At 35.5% G+C, this 25,958-nt stretch overlaps 2 protein-coding genes across 2 annotated transcripts; both read right to left on the bottom strand.

The window, feature by feature from the left end:
- Nucleotides 1-209: 209 nt before the first annotated feature.
- Nucleotides 210-12,352, bottom strand: wu:fl23c11 (interleukin-17 receptor C). The gene is made up of 11 exons (XM_049486089.1): nt 12,233-12,352; nt 11,556-11,591; nt 11,083-11,222; nt 10,418-10,474; nt 10,231-10,288; nt 9,477-9,700; nt 9,215-9,268; nt 8,320-8,371; nt 6,121-6,216; nt 5,976-6,014; nt 210-4,283 (listed from the first exon to the last, which is right to left on the bottom strand). Exons 1-11 carry the CDS (start codon nt 12,348-12,350, stop codon nt 3,511-3,513), a joined length of 1,647 nt encoding a protein of 548 aa, XP_049342046.1. The 5' UTR covers nt 12,351-12,352; the 3' UTR covers nt 210-3,510.
- Nucleotides 12,353-12,594: 242 nt separating this feature from the next.
- On the bottom strand, nt 12,595-24,574 carry LOC125806162 (uncharacterized). The gene is made up of 6 exons (XM_049486095.1): nt 24,484-24,574; nt 23,093-23,311; nt 15,993-16,020; nt 14,087-14,206; nt 12,808-13,053; nt 12,595-12,617 (listed from the first exon to the last, which is right to left on the bottom strand). The coding sequence occupies exons 1-6, from the start codon at nt 24,526-24,528 to the stop codon at nt 12,595-12,597; spliced, it is 681 nt and encodes a 226-aa protein (XP_049342052.1). The 5' UTR covers nt 24,529-24,574.
- Between the last annotated feature and the right edge of the window lie 1,384 nt (nt 24,575-25,958).

Here is a 25,958-nt window from a genome sequence, read left to right on the forward strand (position 1 = left end):
ACCGGCGCCCTTAGCCAATCACCACGAGGAGAGTAGGGGCTCACCCAATCACAGCTCGCCGTGTACTAAAGTGAAAAGGTGGGGCTGTGTTAAAGGATGGGTCTCAATCAATTAATCGATTATCAGATTACGAAACAGTCAGTGTAACATTTATCAGTTCAGCTTTATGATTGTTTAAATTAGAAAACAGAAGACAAAAAAACAGAATCTTCATATTCATATTTCATTTTCTCTTGATATAAAAACAACAGCTTTTTCATTTTTGGCCCCAGTGATCTACCTTTTAATATACTTTTTAATTTTATTTTTTATTTTTTTTTAACAACAAAATAACAAAAGCAGGTTAAATTAGATTTTCCATTACACTTACAATTCCATTCCATTACACAGCAACACATACTGTATAACACACACTAAACATCCAAGCAGTTGAGTGTCATCCAAGAGAGTTTATTTTAAACACATTTGTTGTAAACACAAAGTAAAAAGGAGTAACACGAAAACCCATTCAACAACACATTTAAGAAAATACAGAAATTATTCACACTATTCACAACGTGAAATGCTACAGTAGAAAAGAACCCCTGATGTTTCACTTCATTAACAACACTGTATGAAGCACAGCCGTAAATAAAAACATGAATGTAAGTGCCTTTAATGTAAGACAAGGGGAATTGAAACACAAAACTCCTTCATCCTCTGTATGTATTGTACCCGTTGACCCAACATATATTCATAGTGAAAATATATATTTTTCTATTTCATAACTGATTGGTATTTTGGGTTATATCTTCATAACTGACACATTGTCACATTTTTTAATAAAACTACAAATACATTTTATACACATTTTTACACAATATTTTAACCCATTTTTCAAATGTAGGCATCTGTGTCTCCAGCCACCACCTGAGAATCAGCTTTCTCCTGCACACTCTCACACATACACTCACACACAGCTGAAAGAGTGAAAGGGTGAAATAGAAGGCTGTAATTTGAGATGTCAGACAGGACAGTCCATTTATTGGCTCACGTTTACATTAATGGAGTGCTCTCGCTCTCTCTCGCTCTTACTGTGTGTGCATGTTTGTATTACTATCTCTGTGAGGACCAAATGTCCTCACAATGAAGGATAAACATTGTAGCTTTAGATAAATGTTATTGTTGTTTAAAGCTAGGGTTAGGTATAAGTTAAATTAGGTTAACTTAAGTTATAAGGTTATACGGTTATAAGGTTAAATTAGGGTTAGAAGGGTTAAGGGTTGGGACTATGGGTAAGATTAGAGTTAGCAGGGTCAAATTGTGCAGACGTGGGAATAAGAGACAAAAGCATCATCTTCACATAAACCTTCAGAAGAGCCACCAAAAGACAAAGTATAGAATTACACATAAATCTTCTTCAGTTATGGAAACACAATTAGTTTCTGTTTCTCAAATTCCCATAACTTTTACATTCAATATGTTTATACCCAAAATCTGCCCATCAGTAACACACAATGCAAATCGCTATGTACATATATACACTTTGAATTATAGACCCAATAAAGTTTATTTTGCATGTATTTTAGATTATGTCTTGAGGTTTTTGTGCATTTAACAAAATGTTGCTTTGGGATCTAAAATCTGAAAGTAAATCTCTTCATTTTTCTCACAAATCAAATGCATAGATTTTATCTGTTAACATGGCCAAGAACTATTTTAATTTCACAGGAAAAGGTATATTATGTAACAGATATACACAATGGCTAATCACTTTAATGAGCAGCCAGCACATCAGAGTTTTAACAACATAAAAAAAAAAACGGCAGCACTCAGTGTTCACATTTCAGTTACCAATATAAAATGTCCAAATCTGATGTTTACTGTATATTCATACCAAATGGACATTTGCTCATATTCACATTTGCTGCCAGGGTAACGTGTGGAGCATGCTAAGCTGACTTTCACATGTTTGAGTTTAGATGTAGATGTGTACTATTATTTAACTAACTACAATTAGCTAAATAGAACAAATTACACAACACTGTAGCATTTTCTTTACTACATGGACAAAACACATTATTAGTGTAAGCTAACCTGGTCAGTGGATAATGCATTAACTAACAGGATCTTCCAGTGTTATTTGGAAACAGAAGTCTGAAATATTTAGTTACACAAATCATAGTAAAACTACAACACACAGTAAACATAAGACACAGCATACACATAGTAAACAGTAAAATATCTTCCATAAAGGTGTTTAAAGTTCCTATCTTACACCCTGTACAAGGTGCGTAACAGTGCCAGTTGAGTTTGGTGGTCTGGAAATGAAGTGTGTTAAGGTAAATTTCTGGTGTATTGCTATCTTGGTGACAAAAAACACAGGTGCTCCACGGACTAAATATAACCCTGATAACAGTCACCCGTCAGACTTATCTCAGCTACACAGGCGCACTGTATGTACACCGCCACTTATTACACACACACAAACTCACAGCAGCACAAACCCAACTATTAAATCAACAATTATCAGAATGGAAATAAAATAACATTGCTGTTCCTGTAAAGGAGCTGCTGGCGCACCTTCACAGCGTATACGAGCAGATAGCAGATAGTTTCCTCTTCCAAGATGTGTTAGACACCTCCACGTAGCTACACAATTAAAATAGCCAAAGTCAGAGCACACCAGACTCTTAAAGGGAATGGCAAGTGACACGCTGACTGGTTTATTTTACATTACGCCTAAAACACACCCATAAATAATTAAGAGAATTAGTACATGCCTTTTGCATGTTTTGAGTTGCACAAGTTGTACTTTTCCCTTTGTTACGATAGCAAAGAAACAGCGATGCTATAAATCAAGCTGCAAGCGAGGTTAACAACATACTCTAAAACAGGACCCTGGGTGTTAAAGCTAGAATAGGTAAATGTCTTTCTTGCTACACATCAAGGACTCCAAGCCAAACTAGATATGCTGAAAGACTGTTTCTTTGAACTAATAAAAAAAAAGGATTCACATGTTACTAACTGCAGTATGTAATTTTGGTAAAGCAGGCAAGATATGATGGTTCTAAAATTCTTAAATTTCCTCCCCCAGAAATGGGTGAGGAGCTTTAATACACAGAAACCAATTACACTAAAACTGAGACTTCTGATTGCCACTGCTAGGACATCCAGAGAAGCCTCCTCAACTAGTAAAGTGCCAGCTGTTCAGGAGCATTCACTACATTGTAGCTTACTGTGCGTTTGCATTTGGGTTGACATCATCCAATGGAAAGATTCCCTTAATCTTGGCAATATGGTTCCTGCTTAATTTCGGAAACACTGATTTGTTTACCATTACTTTTCCCTGTTTGTCAAGTTAGTCTACTTTGTTTGTAATATAGCATGTCATAACTGGTAAACTCATGTATCATGGAATTTGTGCTTAGAGCTCACCACTTGAAAATTACTACGACTTTGTGAGGAAATAATTTGTGGTAAAATCCGAAGTTTGAGAATCTACAAGAGTATTAAGTCTAATTATGTAACTCAGACCCAGTTAACTGGGGTGTTGTTCTTGTTGTGTAGCTCAGGGCTGGCTGATGGAGATGACTGCCCCTGCTGCAGAGGGATGCTCTCCCATGGATCCTCCATTCTAAACCCCTCTCGTAGCTCCCGCAGTGCTTCGGCCAAAGCTCTTGACCTGGCTCTCAAAACCCCAGCCCTCATCCTCCTGTCCACCGCCCTGCCTGCCTGTCTCTTCTGAGTCCCACCATCGAGTTCTGTCAGAAAGCCCAAACTCTGTGAGGGCAGGCTGAACAGTGAAAGTCCACGGAAAAGCTCCGGCAGAAGCTCTCCTGCACCTGGAGATCCAGCCGGCTGAGCTTCAAATTGGATCAGAACGAAGCGCTCACCAGCACGGCCTTGCAGATAGTCAGCAAGAATGCAGCTTAGTGAGGCACTAAAAACGTCAGAACAAGGCGAGACTGTGGCACTGTGGTCACTGTCCTCTTCCTCTTCCTCCTCTTTCTGCGTCTCCATTCGCTTGGCTCCAGCATGGCGACCCCACTCCTCTGACCGTGCCCAGGCTGCCTGGGTGAGGACCAGCACCACCTTGCCCCCCTGGCGCTGCACCTGGTCGAGTCGAGAGTGCAGCCAGGGCACTGGGCCCAGGGCACTCAGCTCTGAGTGGCTCCACAGGTCCAGGGACACACTGAAACCTAAAGATGATAGACTAGAGGCCAGACGACACACCAGCTCTGTCAGACTACTGCCAGCATCAGGAGGGTAAAGCAGCACCACGTGACTTCCACCCACTGCTCCTGGATAAAGATGAAAGAAGAATATAGAACTGATTAAAACATTTTTCACCTTGCCAAAATATAGTAGATCACTTAAGACATGTTTGTTGTCTTAAGTTTTTACTAGGGCTGTCAACGTTAAAGCTTTAACACACGCAATTCATTTGAAATCAGTAACCTACTTTCACCATAATCTGCCCCACCACCACACACGGTCTGTCCATCTGTACACGCACTGGAACACATAATCTTCTCGCTATACTTACTTTATTGCCCCCGCGCCAGACAGCTCTGACCATTTAGAGACAATGTGCATGCGTGGTTTATTGATGCGCATTTTGGTGCGTTTAGGTTTATGCCTGTGTAAAACCAAACCAAACAGGTGGAGAAAACGCTCCAAGTAAAGGAACTCATCAACTGAACCGGACCATAGAAACGATTAACAGGTGAGAAAACACCCATCAATACTGAGCTACTAAATTTCTAATTCAGAAATCCTTACAATCGGGCGCCGAGTGGTCCAGCGGTCTAAAGCGCTGCCACTATGAGCAGGAGGTCGCCGGTTCGAACCCCAGCTCTGCCATCAAGCTGCCGGCGTTAGAGGGAGCAAAATTGGCCCTGCTCCCTCTGGGTGGGTAGATGGCGCTCTTTCCCCACATCACTCCTATGGTGATGTCTGCAGCACAGGGCGTCTGTGAGCTGATGTACCGGAGCCGAACTGCTGTGCTTTCCTCCAAGCGTGCTGGCTGCTCGGTAATGCTGCATCAGCAGCAGCTCGAAAAGAAGCGGTGGCTGACTTCACATGTATCGGAGGAAGCATGTGTTAGTCTTCACCCTCCTGGTGTGTTGAGGTATCACTAGTGATAGGGGGAGTCCTAATGAATGGGTTGGGTAATTGGCCGTGTAAATTGGGGAGAAAATGGGAAAAATTAGAAATAAAATTATAAAAAAAAGAAATCCTTACAATCAAGCTAAGATGTTTACAATTAAGTAAAAAAGGTTCCTATATTCGTTTATACATTTAAATATCCACTATCAAAACTTGTGTCTTATGACGAACAAGTGCGGATAAATAATCAGATAAAAGTTTTAATCGATTGACTAATATTTACAGCTTTGGAGCAAAAGTGGCTTATACTCCACGTCTGTAGGGGGAGCCCAGGAGCAACAATACTAATTCTACTATAATGCTGCTTTAATTTGCTGTTTGCTGTAATGTTCTTCATAAGGAGCAGTGCCTGTGTGGCATAGGTAGGTTGCATGGAGTAACTGATAAAGCTTTTGTGAATTCTGTGAAATGTATTTGTATACTTGTTTAGTTTGACAGAGAACAGTAAATTATGGTGTAGTGCTCCAGTGCAAAACTAAAGGATTCATTTTCTTTGTTGATCAACTAGTTTCATAGTACATACAGTGTGGACTCCTGAAGAACCCTGTAGTATTTTTAAATGATGCAACAAGAGGGCCATTTTTGTAAAAAGTTGGTAAGTTGGTAAATGAACCTACAGGCACCCTTCTAACATTTAAAAGGGTTCTTCACATAAAGCAATGGTTCCTTATCAAATTGAAATGAACTTATTTAAAATTGTCCTTTTGGTAGATTTATGCAAGAACAACTTTTTTCTTGCATAAATCTAAAAAAAAAAAAGACACTTTTTAATAACAAATTCATTAGAGTGATGAAAGAAAGGAAAAGGTGAATATGCTTGTTACCTCTTATTTCATCCACTTTTAGCCATCTGAACACCCAACCTACACAACAGTAACAGATACGTTTTAGTGTTCAGTTTTAAACAAGAATACGTGCTTGTTCAGGTCTATATATGTGTTTATCTCTGTGTAAATGTGTGATGGTCACCTTTAAGTGCTCCTTGTACTGCATAGACTCCCAAAATGGTCAGACAGAGAAGAACCACACACACCAGAAGAACAAAGCTCCAGTGAGCCCTTCTCACTAAAACAGAAATAGAGAAAGAAAAAGAAAATTATTTGAACCTAGTTATTAATTGGCTAGTTACGCAACATTAAACTGTGTGAATGCCTTTAAAGGTCTCATTCAATTGTTTTTTTAATTGTGGGAGGTGGTGGTTCAAGCACTGACCTAGTCTTTGTAAAACGCCAAATCTATGTCAACCTAGTTACTTACACACTGAGGTGGGTAGTCAAGGTCCAGAAAGTGGAGAGGTTTTTTACTTTCTGGACCTGGACTACCCACTCCAGCTTACACAAGATATTTAGCTAGATAAGTAACTAGTGTAAACGGAACTGTTTTAAAACATACACACCTACCTAGCTCAATTGTCTTTTGCTGGAGGTTCCATAGACAAATTCTAACCATTTGTTTCTTAGCTCTGAATTACTGGGGAAAGCATATATCACTGATGTGTTTTTTGCACAAATAGCACATGAAGGAACTGCCAAGTGCTGTTAGCTCCTGTCGGATGAGACGGTGCTGCTGCATGGCTTTAGCGCTGCCTGTGGGCGGTCGCGAGCCAAGGTGGGCGAGGCCATGAATACTAATTCATGGATTGACAGACAATGGAATAATCTTCCCATATATGTTTTGGACTCAGACACAGTCTAAATCTAGTCTAGACTGAAAACTTACTTGTTTAGTTTAGCTTTTGGTAATTAATGTTTTTTTTCCTTTAGATAAGGCTGCAGATTCAGGGGTTCATGGACAGAGGGAATTGTGGGTAAACTGAGATGCTGGTGCTGTTGTTCTCCCACTGCACACGGTCACTCAGGTTTGTGGACGGTGGAGTGGGTGGATGCCAGTGTTTCAGGGAGCCTTCATATCTATGCTACCTTCCGGCTCTCTACCTTTAGTTAGGCTGTTTTATTTAGATCTGCTGGAGTCATTTGCCACACTCTGATAATGTTTTATATTCTCTCTATTTTACATAAATCCAGTTAAAACTAATTCCATCTCTCTGCTTTCCTCCGAGTTACTGACTGCCCACCTGTCTGACCTGATACTAATGAACTCCGCACCCACTGGGGGTTCTTATGTTTAGTGTTTTGTCTGATTCTTTGTTCTGTCAGCTGTGTTACATCAGTTGTAATTAGTTCTATATAACTAAATTTGATTTGCACAGTATTTATATATTTTGGAACCACTAATTTGTACTTAATGTCATTAATAAAATGACTTACATTTGCACTTAATTTATACTGAGGGTACTTATTGTTATTTTCACCACTATTTAATACAGTTAAATATATTTTACATATATTTTAAATATATTCACACTTAATGTTATTAAAGTAGTGAAAGATTTAACATCACATTCAAAAAACTAAAACAAGATATCACATTGCAAGCATTAGCTTTTGAAGTTGTTTTACCTACACCAAGTAAACTTTTAAAACTTTTATAGTTAACACATTAAAGTTTCTTCAGCAAGATTTTAACTTGTATAAGCTACAACAAATTAATGTTTTGCTAGCAAATTTCACTGAAGTTTGTTTTATTACCAAAAATATCTGCACCTATAGACAAAAGTATGGTTTTATCATAAAAAGCACAGTTTCATAAAATACTACTATGTATCTATTTTTAAGTAAATCCCAGTACAAAATGAGTACAGCTGAATAAATTATACTGAAATGAAGATTAAATAAGTAAAAATGTAAGTATAAGGAGAAAAAGTATACTTTTTTATTTAGCATATAGTTCAAGTACACCATTATTATATTTAAACATATGACTTTTTTTTACAGGGGTGCACTGTCCAGTAAGGCTTTCTGTTTAATTTTGAAGCATTGCTGTGAGGATTTGCTTACACCATCATTCCAGAGAACACAGTTCCCGTTCTCCATAGCTCAATACTGGGGATGTATACCCCTGTAGCCCATGTATGAAAGACATTGTGCCAAACGTTCATGTTTATCTAGTCCAGAGAGTCCTACTCTATTCTATTGTTCTGGCAATATTTTTTTACAGAGGCACTTTAAATCTACACTTAGTAAAACTAATATTATATGTGTTATTCTATATGTGTGAAATAGTATTTCATATATCCCTATCTCAGAATCCAAACACTTCTGTTCCTACCTTCAAAAGGGCAAACAGGCTTAAAATGTCCTTCCAGTCCCTTCACATTAATCTAAAACAGGAGATAAGTGTGTGTTTAGATTACAGCATATGTGTCACGTTTTAAGCAGTGATATCAATCTATTAAAAAATGAATCAAAATGAATCACAAGAGAATTCTGCAATAAATCATGATTATCATTTTTCCTTCCTTAAGAGTAAGCTTTTCACAATGGGTATTTAAAGGTAAATAAAAGAATCAGTGTTAGAAACATTTGGATTTCAAGTATTGTTGCCAATCCTTTAAAAATAAGAGACAGAGAGAGAGAGAGAAAGAAAGAGAAAGAGAGTAAGAGAGAGAGAGAATTAGAGATAAAGAGGGAGAGAGTGAGAAAGAGAGAGAGAAGGGGTATAGAGAAAGAGAAAGGAAGGGACAGAGAGAGGGGGGAGGGAGAGAGAGAGAGAACATAATCTTCAGTAAAAAAAATTAATCTACCTTCTGAACTGTTATATGAATAAATAATACTTATAATGCGTCACCAGGCTCTGTCAGTTTTGTCATGTCATTAATTTGGTTAAAAATAAATTAACCTGTTAAAGTTTCCAAATTAACTGCATGTGTTCAATGTTAATGTTTACAGCTGTAGTTCTAAGATTTTAAATCTGACTAATAAGATTTTTTTCTTTTTTTGCATGAACTGGACTTTACATGGTGTGTGGCTGAATCCTGTGTTAAAAGTAAGCGCATTAACATGTGCTTCTGATGATCAATCTAGATCAGAAAAAAGAAAAACACAAACTTGTGGTGTACCACAGAACAGCCAGAATCTTAGAAAATCTTAACTCCTACTTAACTTCTACATAAGATCTACACATCATCACACATTCACGTACAAACACAGATATCAACACTTACCTGCACACATACTGAAGGGTGCCGCTCCACTTCAGTAAACTCCCCCACAAACTCCTGCAGTAAACAGAGGAGATACTGAGTGAAAAGACATATGAGGAACTACTTTTTTGTTCAAATACTCACATTAAGAACTATATTTTCAAATGAACAAATGAGCATCCCTGTGATTTTCAACACATCCAGCATTTTATCTTCTGATTAGATTCAGATGGTATTGATACAGTCATGCTGTCTGTAGTTTAAAATGTTCTTTATATCTTACCCAGTGTCGGTTGTGGTTGTTCCACTTTGGGTGATGTCTCATTTTACTTTTGCCATGTATTTCATGGCAGCCTGAGCCTGAGGTTCTTTTGCAAAGCTGAAGTTCTGCCTGGAGTCTGCAGGGAGCGGTGATATTCCAGACCAGAGCAGTGCTGTGTCTGTAAACCTCATCCTGGGTTTCCCTTTTCTCCACCACAGACACGGATACATTAGCTCCCGAGAGAACTGAAGAATACATACAGAGAGGTGGGTGGGGATATTTTCTAAATGTTTGACTAATATAGATTTATTTATGACTGAGGACGGTGAAGCTTAGCTCCCTCTCAGGAGATCCGGCACAGCGGGCCGCCTGTCGTGTAACTTACATATAACACTAGACAGAGAGTACCTTTAAAGTAATGCTGTTGTTTTGGTTTTTAATAAAGTGCCAAAATCAATCATGCTCATTGTTTTTTTTTTTGTATGGTAGGCTCTCATGGTGACAGTATGAGATTGAGATTACTCATGTCTATCTCTTTTAAATAAATACATTTTGTGAGAATAATTATCACTTGTTGTATTTTTTGGTTACCATTTTTTTTAAAGTTGAAAGTTAAAATCGAAAAAAAGGAACCAAATCAGTCTTAAAGGTATATTAAGACTGTATATATTTACACAATTTATATAAATAAAATGCAGGATATAAGCCCATATGTTTAATAACAAATATAATTGAATATAGCCACTGAATCATATTAATAAAACTTTGTATGTACCTGTATCATTAAGAAATGGGCAGTAGTTATTTCGAAGTCCTCCTTTTTTCCACCAAACCTGTTTAACATAGACATACATGTTAAAGCTCATCATAGCAAACACTTACAGGACACATCAGCACCACACTGAGAGTCTAATTTACTCCAATCTGCTTTTCATTAAGAAAGTGAAAGGGTTCTGCGGTACCTGAAAGCACAAACAGGGGGCGACAGAACTCATGGGAATCATCAAAGGATTGTCCTTCTTGTATTCAGAAACAGCAACAGCAACATACAGATAGAGAAAGAAAGACAGACAGACAACAGATTAGTTAACATAGGTATTAATACAATGTATTAAAAATAGCTATCACAATATAGATGCAATAAAGATGTTACTTTTGTTTTCAATTTAAAAAAAATGGAAATACGTTACATGAACTTGTTAAAAGTTAAAAATCCTTTTTCTTGTCCTGTCAATATATCATTTTTGTAAAAAGCCAAAAAAGTAATATAGTGACTGCTAAACATTTCATTTGTGCCCAATTTAATAAAAAAACAAAAAGTTTTGGTTTCTAAAGACAATTCTTTACATAGTTCGCATGATGTCACAGTAACATGACAATTAAAGGAGCAGAATTATGAATTTACTTGAAGACATTAATAATATTTATACTAAGTATCCAGTGCAGTTAGCAATCATATGTTTAATATAAATAAATAGTATGTCATATCTTATATTGCCAATTGTTTTAAGCCTATTGAGAGTTTTTAGTAATATACAGAGTAAATAAAATATCCATAATCCGAATAGGGAGAAAGAAATAGAGAATGTTTCATATTTATACTTTGCTTTTCATACATAATTCATACCCATTCTATCTGTAAGCATGCCCCGTCCTTCTCCATGGTCTGACAAGCCAGCAGTTCATTAAGGCTGCCCCTGCCTGCAGTATCTACATGTAGTTTGACCATTCCTGATGTGTGGTTGGTTTCTCGACGCAGAATGGGTACTGGAAAAGAACCATTTACAAGAGATAAAAGTATAAATATCAGTAAATCAACATCTAATCTCATATTCTAATCAACTAAATCAATTCAAACTATAAACAAACATTGCTGTTTTCAGTTAAGATGCTGAATTTAAAATATTACGTTCTTGTCTTAGTGACTTTGTCCAATTATTTAAAGCTCGGATTGCAACAAATGAATAAATTCATAAAGTTAAAGCACCTATTTTTTGCAGTACATCTTTCTACAAATCATTATGATGATAACGATAAACTCAAAGCATACAAGCAAAGTAAAATAACATAAAACAGAACAGATAAATAACAATAACTCACCGTTACACAGAGGAACATCCAATCCCTGGGAACACACTAAAAGAAGAAAGCAGCATTTACTACATGTGCAGAACATCATAATGAGCAAAGGCATTGTTTTATTATTTTTTTCCATTTCCAACAGCAAGAACAACAGTGTACTTTATTTACACGGCCTAGTAAATACATTAAAAAGAAAAATAAACTCTATAATTAAGGTCTTATAAATATTTTTATCCCATGGTTGAATCAGAATCTTTACAAAAGCACAAAAAAGTCGGATCAACACGTTAGCACAGAGTTGTTTTAATACTCCTCTGAATAGGAACTGTTTTATGGTTCTCTTTATAGAAATTACATAATGCTACACGCTCGATTATGTATGAATTTGAGAGGAACCGTGGGTCCTCTGCACACCACAAGTGCAACCAGTAGGTGTTGCTGTACGGTGGAGGACGGAACAGAAGCACAGCGCAGCCACTCCGCTGCATAGAGCGGTTGCACAGGCTCCTCCATGGACAACAAATTAAATGGACGCAGCAGAAAAAATTGGCCTATGAACGCCACTGATGAAGCTAGAATGCATTTCTCTTACTGATATATATTGCTTGGGTCCCCCAAGTGACATAAAAACGACCTTGTTTGCATTTACATATAAAAATGTAGTGTGTGTGTGTGTGTGTTTGTAAATTGATTACCTGTGTCTATTGAAGGCAGTGTGATGTCCTTTATAAAGCTTTGGTTAGCAGTTTCTGAAGTGAAGACAGTAAATACACTGCCAAAGTGAAGTGCTGTCAGGTGTACTACTAAAGACATCCACATCTACAACACACACACACAAAATATAACTACATTAACTAATCAACAATCATTCATTAAACAATCAAACATTTTTTCAAAGACAACAATAACACAAACTAAAGCACATTGTACAAATTTACATCTCTCCAAAAAAGGGTTTAATACACAGCAAGATAATAAGGATGTCCTCGATTTGACCATGTCATTTTCATAAGATGGGAATCAGGTGGAAAAGACCCATTATAATGTTTACATTCAGTTATTTGGAAGCTGCGCCCTTTGCTGACACATAGGATATGTACACACACACACACAAGCGCACACACAAGCGCACACACAAGCGCACACACGAGCGCACACACGAGCGCACACACGAGCGCACACACGAGCGCACACACGAGCGCACACACGAGCGCACACACGAGCGCACACACGAGCGCACACACACGAGCACACACACGAGCATACAAACAAGTAATTCCAGTGGAATATGACTTCCTGGAGCAGATTAATAAATATGAACCCACTGGCACCTTGCCTAATTCCAGGTTTGGGCTACAGAGGTAAAAAAACAGTTTGCTGTAGCACACTTGGAGAGATGCTGAAGCTGCAGCAGGACTGAGAAGACCCAGGCTGCTCCCATGCTCTTCTTCCTTCATTTCACCTCGTTCTTCTTCATTGTTGGCCTCGCTAGACAGTCCTGAGCCCACCTGAGAGCCTGAGCAATAAAAAAAAGAGGTAAAATGTTAATGCAAACTAGTTTTAATAACCTCTTCTCACAGCTACCTTAGCAACAGCCACAACTCTCTCTGTCTCAATAATTACCCACAGTTAGAAAGTTAAATAAAAACAGGATGTGTTCAAATAAACCAAAGACCACAAAAGGTGGTATTTACTGATCAGAAACAGGATACCTAAAATCAGATGTCCAGCTCTTCTGAGTATGAACTCACAATAATGCTGAGTAACCACGTGGCACTGCAATGTCTGAACGCAGCACTTTCAGTAGAGTTAGTGGACTACAAAATATCTAAATGTATTTTTAATTCTACAAATATATCCTACAGTACAAATAAAATCTGTCTGCAAATGGTTCCATCTTAATTTCCCATTTGTGGTGACATCATCAAATGTCCTTATGTTTAAATGTTTCAAAGAGAACGACTTTCAAATTAAATCAAACAAAACAAACAAACTTCCACATAAAAATAAACAGAATACTAAATAAAATAACATTTCTTTCCTGTAAACGAGCTGTCAGTCAGTCAGTTTCCTCTGTTGAGAAACACAGAAGTGCTGCACTGATAAAATAGCAATCCATGAAAGTCTGAGAACACCTGGCTCTTGAAAGGAATGGCAAGCAGCAAGATTGGTTTATTTAATTTTATGTTTCGAGCAGCGCAGGGTGTACTTTTCCCATCGGTACGATGGCAAAAACACACCGACATGTCCTAAAACAAGCTGCACATTTCACAGCTCACCTATAGATCACTAAAATAGGGCCCAATAACTTACACTATGAACATGCAATATTGCACTGTTGAATGTACAAGAGTAATATATAACTGTGAATATATAGATATTGCATTGCTGTTTACAGGTGCATAAATAGTAATGTACAGGAACTGTTGATCTTCCTTTAAACCATATTAACAGATGCTTTTGTCTTATTTAATCCTCAGATTTATTGTTTGGTTACACAAAAAATGTAAAATCATTATGAACACATTTACAATGTGAATGAAAGATACCTTCGAATGTGAAGTTAATGTGGATTTTCAGGCATGGATGACTGTGGCACAGCACTGCCTCAGCAGCAAGACCCCTCACCAACACACTGTCATCATGACAAAAACATTGCCTGTCATTGCCTACAAATAATGTCAGAAAAAAACAATATTATATAAAACATTAATTTCCTGTACAGATACCAGTACCACATATTATTAGGCTACAAGCTAAATATTTGAATAAAATATTTAAAAGATTTTTTTTTAGATTTATTGTGAAGCTTGCAAGATATTTTTGTATAATTGGTTGTCTGCAGTTACATGCATGCACTGAATATTCTGCACTTCAGTATTGTGGTAGATTCTCTTGTTATACTATTATTTTATAAAAAGTCAGTCTTGAAAAAGTACTGTTTTTCAAAATATTTTTGTTTCTACTTAATATTTTAAACTGTTATACTAACTTTTTACATACAGTGGTGTGAAAAAGTGTTTGCCTCTTCCTGATGTCTTGCACGTTTGTCACACTTAAATGTTTCAGAACATTAAACCAATTTAAATCTTAGTCAAAGACAATACAGGTAAACACAAACTGCAGTTTTTAAATGAAGGTGTTTATTATTAAGTGAGAAAAAAAATCCAAATCTACATGGCCCTGTGTGAAAAAGTGATTGCCCCCTAAACCTAATAGCTGGTCGGGCAACCCTTAGCAGCAACAACTGAAAGCAAGCGTTTGAGAAAACTTGCAATGAGTCTTGTACAGCGTTGTGGAGGACTTTTGGCTCCACTCATCTTTGCAGAATTGTTGTAATTCTGCTCTTGCAGTAATTTTGGGCGGCTCACTGTGGTTCGCTGGATTCCCAAAGCTTTGGAAATGGCTTTAAAACCTTTTCCAGACTGATAGATCTCAATTACCTTCTTTCTCAATTGTCCCTGATTTTTTTGGATCTCAGCATGATGTGCAGCTTTTAAGGATCTTTTTGTGGACTTCACTTTGTCAGGCAGGTCCTATTTAAGTGAGGTCTTGATTGAGAACAGGTGTGGCAATAATCAGGCCTGGGTGTGGTTAGAGACAGTGTACTCAGGTGTCAGAAACCACAGTGAGGTATGTTTTAACAAGGGGGCAATCACTTTGTCACACAGGGCCATGTAGGTTTGGAATTGTTTTCTCCCTTAATAATAAACACCTTTTAAAAATAGCATTTTGTGTTTACATGTTTTGTCTTTGACTAATATTTAAATTGGTTTGATGTTCCGAAACATTTAAGTGTGACAAACATGCAAAAATCAGGAAATCAGATTACTGTACATTTCTTATATCACTATTAGAATATTGCCATCAGAAAAAATCCCTAAAATATTGTGATCTAATTTTAGAGCCATACCGCTCAACCCTTATTAACACCATGACATTCTGAATAACTTAATGAACATTCCTTTTATTTCACAATATACATAAACAGAGTATCAGCCTAAACTTCACATGGAATTCTGTAGTAAAAAGTAAAAAAGTGTTAGTCTTCCACATTAATCTCCTGATCTAAACCTGATTAACTGAGAGGATGATTTGAGGTGATTATGGGATGAGCTGGAGCTTCACAGCATGAAGGAAAAGCAGCAGCTATCACCTATTTCTGGAGCTGAGAAAACTATTCCAGGTGACTCTACCTCATGAAGACACTGAGATTAAAATACAATGAGTCTGCAGATCTGTCCTCAAAGAGAAATGTGATACTTAGAAGAGTCTAAAGTATAAAACATATTCTGCTTTGTTTACAGAATAATTCCTGTATAGTTTCTGTATAGATTTAATGTAGTCTTCAATATTAAATTTACAATTTAAAAAAATATAAAAAGAAAGAAAAAAACACATTGAATGAGAGAGATAAGGTATGTAAATGCAATGTAAATGTAAATCTAATCTTACCTCTATTAATCTTGCAGTCAGTCAGGCCCTACAAAACAGAGAGAAACACATTTCACAGTATTAGTATATATTTATCTTCTAGAACAGAGACACCAGCTTAAAGACAAACTGAAATCAAAACTACTTTGTTACATTATTTCACTCTGCACAATTATTGCACATATACAGCTCAGGAAAAAATAAGAGACCGCTTAAAAATTATGAGTTTTTTTTTTTTTTTACCAAATTATAAACCTCTGGAATATAATCAAGAGGAAGATGAATGATCACAAGCCATCAAACCAAGCGGAAATGCTTAATTTTTTGCACAAGGATTAAAGGCATAAAGTTATCAAAAAGCAGTGTGTAAGACTGGTGGAGAAGAACATGCCAAGATGCATGAAAACTGTGATTAAAAATCCAGGGTTGTTCAACTAAATACAGATTTCTAAGCTCTTAAAACTTTATGAATATAAACTTGTTTTCTTTGCATTATTCTCATTTGCAGCCATTTCCCATTTTCTGCAAAAATAAAATGCTCTACACAACAATATTTTTACTCAAACACACACCTATAAATAGTAAAAGCAGGATAACTGATGTCTTAAAATGATGTCCACAAACACACACAGACACACACAGACACACACAGACACACACAGACACACACAGACACACACAAACACACACAAACACACACAGACACACACAGACACACGCAATAAAAGGGATGAGTTACTGAATAAAACACACACTTGCATGCACACACGTGTTTACTATCAGGGTTTGAAACATCTTATAAAACAAGCAGATGTGCAAAGATCTAGATCTAAATACCTGTTCATCTTCATTCACAGTGAACTCACAGGAAGAAACTACATGCTCCATTACAGAGTCCTCTGTTCCAATATGTACACAAAGCTAAATATACATGTACCCGGTCACGCTATAAAACGAGGGCCACTTGCTTCTGTGACAATTGTTGTGAAGCAGAATAAGTATTTTTTATAAAGCTTAAAGCTATTAATTCAAGTGTATAAAATCATCATTTTACACTGTAAAATGTGATTCTGGCTCAAAACAAATAGTACTTAAAATTTTATATGAAAATAATAAATATGCAAATAAAAAAATTACATATATATTTTTTATGTTTATAAAACTTATAGTTTTTATATATAGCATTATAAACTAAACTATACAAGCTAGCCAAAATCGACATAATTTTTCTATAGTTCAGAACAACACTGGTGAACTGCGTTGGCACAACGTATTTTGAATTATTTTTTTTTTATTTGCATTTTCTCCTAAAACCTAGTTTTTACCTACCAAATACCTTTGTAGGAGTGTAATTGTAGAAATACATCAACAGTTAGCCCGCAGTTACTTTTGGTCCATGTTTGAGTTTATGTTAAGATGGAAGTTTGTTAGCGGGCTAAATTCTAGCATGGAGAATCAGTGTGTGAATACGTACTGTGTGTTAATAAACTGAATATAAGAAAAGTGATAAGTGTATAACCAAGTAAGCATTTTTTTATTTCACATACCAACTGTTAAAAACTTTCTCATTAATTGCAGATATGTTTAAAGTCTGAGAATTTATTTATTTAAATTTAAAAGTGGGCTTATATTTTAAGAAATACAAAGGCAAAACAATTAAGACAACAGTCTGTATAGATCGCTATTTGTTGGTTGAACTTAAATAAAATTAGGTATAACAACTTAAATTTCTAGATCTATACTTTGATTTAATTTAGTTGTGTTCATTTTAAAAAACTGATTAGATTTAACTTAAATATTTTGAGTTAATGGGTAATAAATTAGTTAACATTTTGAGTTGTGTTTTTTTTTTTACTGTGATAATTTATTTAGGTATATTTCATGTGTCTTTGACAAGTTCTATTTACTTAAAAGAACAGAAGGTTCATTTAACTCAAAGATCTCTGCAAACTGTTGGCTTAATTTTTTGGAGTGTGTTTAAAGAGTAAAATAATATTTTTAATCACCTTTTATTACTGCATAACCATTTCCAAACATGCATATTTACCAGTTAGATATATGTATCACAAACATCATTTAGTATAATGCAGCTTTTGGTTTTAGAAAAGATTTTATACACTTTAGAAGACTGTAGAAGTGAAGTATTTGGCAACCTGTTTAAACGGACATAGACATTATGGACTGTGTAGATTAGTCAGCTGATAATTAATGTGATTTACATTTTACCTTTTGTGGACTATGCTAATAACAATAAAAAGAAATAAAAAAAATCTATTGAAAAACCACAAAAATGTTTTTTTTTATATAAAACCTGTTATTAGAAATACATTTGTGTCCTTGTTTATATATTATAAATACATCTATAAATACTGCACATTAAATTATATCACGAGAGAAAGTGACATCATTCGACCTTTCTAAGCAACCAGGAACAAACACAGACTGACGAAAGTCCTGACCTTCTTCACTATTTATTTGTTGCTTTTTCTAGGTAGTTACTGTTTACAATTCTTGTTTACTTATTTAAATGTTTAAACAAATGTTCTTAGTGAATATTTATAAAATGACAAAAATGAAAATTCATTCGATTTCACATTCAAACACAAGGCTACAAAAAAAGACATAATGTCAGAATAAAAAATAAAAAATAAAATTGTAAAATGAATACCAACCCAACAAACAAGCCATAATTTTAATGTTTTCCCTAAGTAATCTATCCAAAGCAAGTTGTTAAATAAGCGTACTGTAGTTCAGACTACAATGTCTGTAGCTTGAGAAAAACAAAACGTCAGACTAAAAATTGCTAAATAAATATTATCACAACAAACGTTAGCTCAAGAATTTTAATAATTAATGCCAGCCCTATAAACACAAAAATGAGAACGGGGCTGTTCTGAGCATAATGTGAGAATCATAAAGGCAGACAGGCTAAAAGGCATGCCTCAGTAATTACTGCCATTTCAAGCTGTCACAGCTCTGTGCACTAAGAACACAATACCTGCCTGATGATTCATTGACTGACTGTAAGATATGCAAGACTTTCAGATGAACCAGAGCACCTCCAAACATTTACAACAGAAAGTCTGTGGAAAATGAGTGAAGCACAATTTAAACAGCCCTGGTCTTTTTACTGAGCAGCTCCATCAAAAACACACTGATCCCTCACCATAGCTACAGAACACTGGAGACCTGGGGTTGGGTGTCAGGCCCAGCCAGACTCATCAATAAGTTAAGTGGTCTTGATCTAGTTTGTCTGCATTTAACAGTCTGTAGTGCATCAGTGCTCCTGCCTGCCAAGAGACCATCACTCCTCATGGTAAATTCCTGAAAGACAAATGTGGTAGAATGCACTGAATCATTTTGACTCTTTTAACTTTAATCTATGCTTTTTGTGAAAGTGGTTGTGCTATTTTTGCCCTGTGTCTGTGTTTAAATACCTATAAAGTACAGGTCAGACATGAGCTAACAGGGCTCGGAACAGCATGGCAGTTTGTTTCTGTGTTATTTGTACAAATATTACGTCAGTGTCATATGAGCTAAAAAATAATGGTTAGAATTTGTCTGTGGAACAATACCATCGAAGTACAATTGAGATAGGTAGGTGTATTTTAAAAACTGTTCTGTTTACACTAGTTAAAAGTAAAAAGCTACCCGGGTTTTTGTTCCAACTGCCTGGGTGGCTCTACTGCGGCTCAGCCAACAAACCCCCGGGTGGATTTTTACTTTCTGGACCTGGACTACCCACCTCTGTGAGTAACTATAGGTTTTTTGGATCTCTGGTGAATTTTGTGTTTTACAGAGACTCTAAGACTGTCAGTGGCTGAACTGCACTTAGCAGGGCATTACACATGTTGTAAAGTAACATATGACATTGCAAAGACTTATTACTGTAAAAATGTCTTTATTTTAAAACTTTAACTGTTGTCCATGTTGTTCGTGCTTTCTAGTGCCACAGTGCTGTTAGCCAATCAGAGGCCATGTGTTTGCATGTACAAATCTTCATGAGCAAGAATAATGCAGGTAATGCAGTTTGATTGAGTTATTTCACAATGTTATTGCAGCTCTTTTGACATGTTTATCGTGAAAACGTGATAATAAAAACCTGTAATCATCAATTTAAAACTCTCAGGTACCATCTACAAGAAAACATCACTAAAAGCAAGTTATACCATCCTCTAAAGCAGACCAGTCTTTCTGATTTTCAGCATTAATTTCATGAGGGGAGAGTCATGACCAGTGGAGTCCAGTGTTTCTCATCTCCGTTTTAAAACTGTAGAAACAATTAGTAGATAAAACATTTCCAGGCTGATTGACTTCATTTACAGACAGTAGCACACTTTGTTTACTTGATTTTAGAGTGTGAGAGTTCACAGTCATGCCCTCAGGCATGTGTGCATTTCCATCATTCGTGTGTAAATGGTATCAGAGTGTGCATGCTTGTACTTGTACTGCTCTCCCACTACACGGTTCTATCAGTAACTAGTTTGCATGTGAGTACATGTGCAAACATATATGCATAAACATAGCCACATCAAAGCGGCTGTGTGCACCACCCACTCTACAACAGATTATTTATCTGTATCCATCTGCATAGCTACACAGGAGAGTAAACACACTCCGCTATAATTAAATATGATGGGAGGAAAAGCAGCTTCAAATGGGAAATATGTTGATAGTGCAGCAAGTGTCACGCTAGATGTTGAAAATGCAAATCATTTTAACGCAGCTATAATACTACAGCAGCCCACATGCCACATAATACGGACCCGATTCGATTTTAAAACTCTGCCATTTCTGTCCCCAGGATATTATGTGTAAATGTGTAACTTTTTAAGCATTGTGTCTTGTACATTGACCTACTTGCAAAAGTAAAATATGCAATTATTTACAACTATTCAGAGATTTTTTTGTTTGCATAATTCTGTGACTCCAAATAATAATAAATGCATAATATTTAAGCTAAAATACACATTTTAGCTGTGTTCTTGGGTTTCACTCAGTCCTGTTACAGCAACACATTACCATCTGAAATATCTGGAACTGGAACATTCTACAAGTCACATCTACAACAAGAAGTGACATCAGTTGGTTCTTCTGAAGATCATGGAAAGACCTCTTAATTGTTTTTCTGTATTTTTTATCTTATTGTAACTATGACTGAGGAGGTCAATTCAACACTCATTACATCTTTCATAAATTCATTCTTAGATATTATTTGTTTAAATCACTAGAATGTGCCCAGTGGCCTCTATTAGTATACTATGCTATTAGTATAACAATTATTTAGTTATTTTTCATGTTTTTGTTAATTCTAAACTTAAAATGAATTCCTGTTACTTTCATTCCTGTTACTCAAAACAAAAAAGTAACAGGACTGAATGCCAGTAACAGGATTGAGTACAGTCCCCTGGTTTATTTATTTATTAATGGGAATATTAGTTAATGTAAACTACTTTTTTCCTGTTTTGTTTGGTTGACGTATCCATTTGTTTAATAAATTGCAAAAAAAAAAAAGTATCAATTTCAGGTTTGGGTCTTCTTGATAAGATAAAACTAGCTTTTCATATTTTATATTTATATACATTTATATATAGTGATCTTTTATAGAATTATAGTTTAAAAAGTTGAACAAATAAAGGCTCCTTTCGATGGAATGGCAAAAATATTTTAGTAAAAGAAAAATTCACACTCTTCTCATTTTTTATAATATATCTACTAGAGAAAATTATATTTGTCCAGTATCATTTATTTTACTTTAATCCTGGAGATAAGGAGATATTTGGAGTGCATTAATATTATCATGACATTCTGGATCATTGACTTCTGTTACAAATCTTATACAATTCGTGTATTTTTTATATATTAGTTAGGGGTGTGCCATATCATTTCATATGCAATAATAAAATTTTATTTTCATTTTGTTGTAGTAGTTTGTTCTTTGAAATAAATTTTTTAATTCATTCTTTTTTCATATTGGAGACAGTATCATTAATCGCGAAATTACCAAGATATATCGTGATATTTATTTTTCAATTTTCATTTTTTTTCCCCAAAAATTTACAAATTTCAGTTTTTTTCTTTCAAGATGGGATGCTAGAGTATACATTAATTAGAAATAACATGAACTTGAAACAAAGAGTGAAAATTTTAAAGAAGTCTGAATACTTTTCATACCCACTGTATATATATAAATTTGGATTTTCCATCTGCTGAAAGCTGGTACACACCTGCAGATGCTTAGCACTGCACTTCTTACTGGTTCTGATTCAAACTCACATGTTTGTAGACTGTCTAAGACAAACACGTCTCGTGGAGGAAGCAGAGTAATGACTTTGAATACAACTAACCAGATCCCCTCTCAAGAGTACCTGAATTTCACCAAATTAATGTAATAGCTGGGGGCATCAAGAAGAAATTTAAAACGAGATTATTTTTATAACATATTTATACATAAATACTATGTTAGCTAGCTTACCTATTGACCAGAGTGTATTTTCATTATTGTGGATAAATTAACTGCTTTATTAACATTATCAGCTTGACCAAGATGTTTATACTAAATGACTATAGTCATTGTCATGTTGGTCACTCAGTGTGCTTAAAGTGATAGACCACCTTTGTCATGCTGATCATAGTTTTTTTTTTTTTTTGTTTTTTTCGATAAAAAACTTTTTTACTAAAAATAATAACAAAAAATAAAATCAAAGTAATAAAGTACAAATAAGAAAAACAACAGAAGAGTGAAGAATAATTGGTAAAACATATGACGACATGTATATGTGTGGAAAACATCTAAATTACTATGTATAAATAAGTATGTGCGGTACATGTGTTCCTGTGAAAAGGCTTGTAGGTAGAACTTAAAAGCTTGGTTAGATTGGTCATTGGTGAAACACTGTCTAATAGGTTTGAGAACCTCTGCTGTAGAAGATTATCACTTGCTTTTAAATAAAAAAAATACTAATAAAACATGTAATTCACTCAGGGTTGTCCATGCTGCATTGTGATCTTTTATGTGACATTCTGAGGGTTTGATACGATAGCAGCAGTAAAAGGCTTTGAACATTGCTGCGCTTCAGAACTTTCAAATATTGCATGCCATCAAAGTTGTTTGAACTTACCTGGCCACAGGTGAGCTCAGTCTTTTCGCTGAACTCGATGGTTTGCAGCTTCCTGGCTGCTGTGAGTGATGAGTGCAGTATGAGAACCAGTGTCAGGAGCCTCATGGTCTCTCTCACATCACCACCTTTACTACAATTTATATCAGACCATCCACCAACCCGAAGACTAATGTCACAGAGAATGCACAAGTTGAGCAGCTGAGGGATGATACACTCCACCTGAGAGGGAGGGAGGGAGAGAGGGAGGGAGGGAGAGGGAGTCTGTCACAGCATTTAAAGTCTGTGGAAAGTGTGGGCGAGAACTTGGCATTTGTTATCTTCAAAGCAGAAGGTTCCTAGGAACACCAGGAAGTTCTACAAAAAATAAATAAATAAATAAATAAATGATATATACATATATTTAGATATAATCACAGTAGCACAAAAACCTTGTATCTCTAGACGCCAACTTTATAACAGAATGAAAAACCCTTTCAAACTTTCAATGGAAATCAATTGTCACACAGTTGAAAACTGTTTAAAATTTCATTTTTACATTTCCACATTTTACTGGAACATAATTCATGTTATTGCTACAAAATGCTTTAACTAAAATATTCTTACACTATGACAATGACAAATATCACTTGTCAGTGATAAGTGCTCATGTGCTCACTTGTTTTTGCTGACTTAAATACCCTTAATGTATGTGTCGTGCTTTTCAAAACAGTCAAAATTTTTGGTATGCTTTATTCAGTCAGTTCACTTATTTGGCCAAGTCCCATAATGTTTTTGTTATTTTATTGCGTTTTTTTTTTCAGAAAGAACTGTATGGAAGTTGCACATTTCAAGCAAATACACTTCCAAAGTGGGTGGCGTTTATACAACATTCAGACCTCTTCATTCTTTTTCAAATGCAATCTAATCCTCACAGCAATGCTACCAAATCCTGTAGAAAGCCCTTAATAAAAAGACTACAGCTAAAGCAGAATAAACTCTTTTTTACACATTAGGAGGAAATAGTGAGGGTGTGAGAATGGACACTTCAGCTTAATTTACTGAAGCTAAAATAGATTTGAAGAGTTACTCTAACAGACTGTTCAGCTGATTAGTAAGCACAACCTGAAACAGAAACGAAAAAAACATGTCAGGCAGCTCGTGCCTTACCGTGGGCTTACCTTTACCTGAGCCGCGTGTTCCTACAGAACCATCTGCCCAGAATCACCTGTAAACACGGACAGTTCGGTCTGTGTGAAAGTCGGTCCGTGTCCTGAGGAATTTTGTCACGAGTGGAAATGTTTTAATAGTAAAATTCTCCGTGGAAAATACGAGTTTTAAAACGTATTTAATCTACTGAAAAATATCTGTCTTCATTTCTTCTACGTTCCCATAATAAAAATGATAAAACTCACCTCCAGTTTCAGAGACACACCGAGCGCGAGACACCTTAATCCCATCCACACACCAGGCAACAGACCTCATTACTGAACACCTGCATTCACACAAGCCACGCCTCCCGCCGCTCTGAGTGGCTGGTGGGTAGAAGCCGCCAGAGGTCATTAGTATTAAATAATGTGTTTATTTATTTAGACCTTCCTGTATATGAAATACAATCTTTAGGCTTTCCTTTAGACTAAATACCTTTGTCCGTGTAATTTTAACTTTTTTGTTGAGAAATCTAAGATATGTACAATTACAAACTCAACATGGTAATACAAATAACATTTGCTTTTTAACATTACTGCATCATATATAAAGATAAATGAAGCAATGCACATTAAAATAGTTTGTAATTTAATATTGAATAGAATAAAAATAAAATGGATAATATGAAATATTACCAAACAATAAAGAAAACAAAAAAGGGGTTAGTAAAAAAAAAATATCCATAAGTTTGTCTAGGGCATTATTTACATTTTCCGCACATTTCTTTATAGAAATAAGTTCCATTTCTAGTGAAGCCTAAGCTGGGGGAGGGGGGGTGTGGCCAACTGATATTTATGTATATAACATTTTGTCATAATTATGATAAAATTTATAATTTATTATTTGTGTATTTGTGTAAAAAAAGATATATTATTATTTCAAAGGTTTGAAAGCATGTTGCCTTTTTTTATACCATATCTCATTTCCTGCAAATAAATGTTCTAAATGACAATAATTGTATTTGTAACTTGAGATAAATTTTGTAATTGGTTTATAGAATAAAACCACGATGTTCATTTTACACTAAAATATACCTAAATACACATGAAAACTGTGATTAACAAAATCTAGGTTATTCTACCAATTATTGATTCTGAAGTCTTCCTTAGATAAAACTTTAATATTATTGTTTTTTCTAAATGAATATGAACTTTTTTTGCATTATTTGAGGTTTAAATGCACTGCATCTTTTTAGATAATTTGATCATTTCCCATTTTCTGCAAATTTTGCTAAATTACAATATTTTTATTAGAAATTTGGTAGACCACAATGTTCATTTTACTCAAAACATATACCAATGGTGGCAGAGTATCTGAAAAGGGGTGTGAAATGAAGAGGGTGAGCAGAACAGTGTGAAAAAAATGTGAAGCTGAGCTCAGTGTTTCGCTTTCATCTATGAGTCAATGACATTATTCACAGACCAAGAAAACAGGTTTCTTCTTATCAGTCTCATCAGTATCTTTTTTTCATTTTATACATACAAACCAAAATACTCTGAGACTGGTAACTCTGATAAAATTATCGTGCACAACAGAGGCAATCTTGCTCTTCCTTATCTGGGGTGATCCTGATGAGAGCCAGTTTCATCATAACATTTTTGATGTTGATGTTTCAGATTGACTGACCTTGATTTTTCCTTAGTCAGTTTTACTTGAATTGAATTGAATAGTTGTTGCCATA

This window comes from Astyanax mexicanus, chromosome 12 (genome assembly GCF_023375975.1).
Source record: "Astyanax mexicanus isolate ESR-SI-001 chromosome 12, AstMex3_surface, whole genome shotgun sequence".
Lineage (NCBI taxonomy): Eukaryota > Metazoa > Chordata > Actinopteri > Characiformes > Acestrorhamphidae > Astyanax > Astyanax mexicanus.

Excerpts from the sequence above, each read along its gene's own strand:
- LOC125806162 (XM_049486095.1), bottom strand. The coding sequence starts at position 24,528 with ATGGGATTAAGGTGTCTCGCGCTCGGTGTGTCTCTGAAACTGGAG. Across the intron at positions 14,207-15,992 it reads TGACTGCAAGATTAATAGAG|GCAATGACAGGCAATGTTTT; the intron begins GTAAGATTAGAT and ends CATTATTTGTAG. Across the intron at positions 13,054-14,086 it reads CATTAACTTCACATTCGAAG|GCTCTCAGGTGGGCTCAGGA; the intron begins GTATCTTTCATT and ends TTTATTGCTCAG.
- wu:fl23c11 (XM_049486089.1), bottom strand. The coding sequence starts at position 12,350 with ATGTCTTTAGTAGTACACCTGACAGCACTTCACTTTGGCAGTGTATTT. Across the intron at positions 6,015-6,120 it reads AGTACAAGGAGCACTTAAAG|GTTGGGTGTTCAGATGGCTA; the intron begins GTGACCATCACA and ends ACTGTTGTGTAG. Across the intron at positions 4,284-5,975 it reads AAAAGTGGATGAAATAAGAG|GAGCAGTGGGTGGAAGTCAC; the intron begins GTAACAAGCATA and ends ATCTTTATCCAG.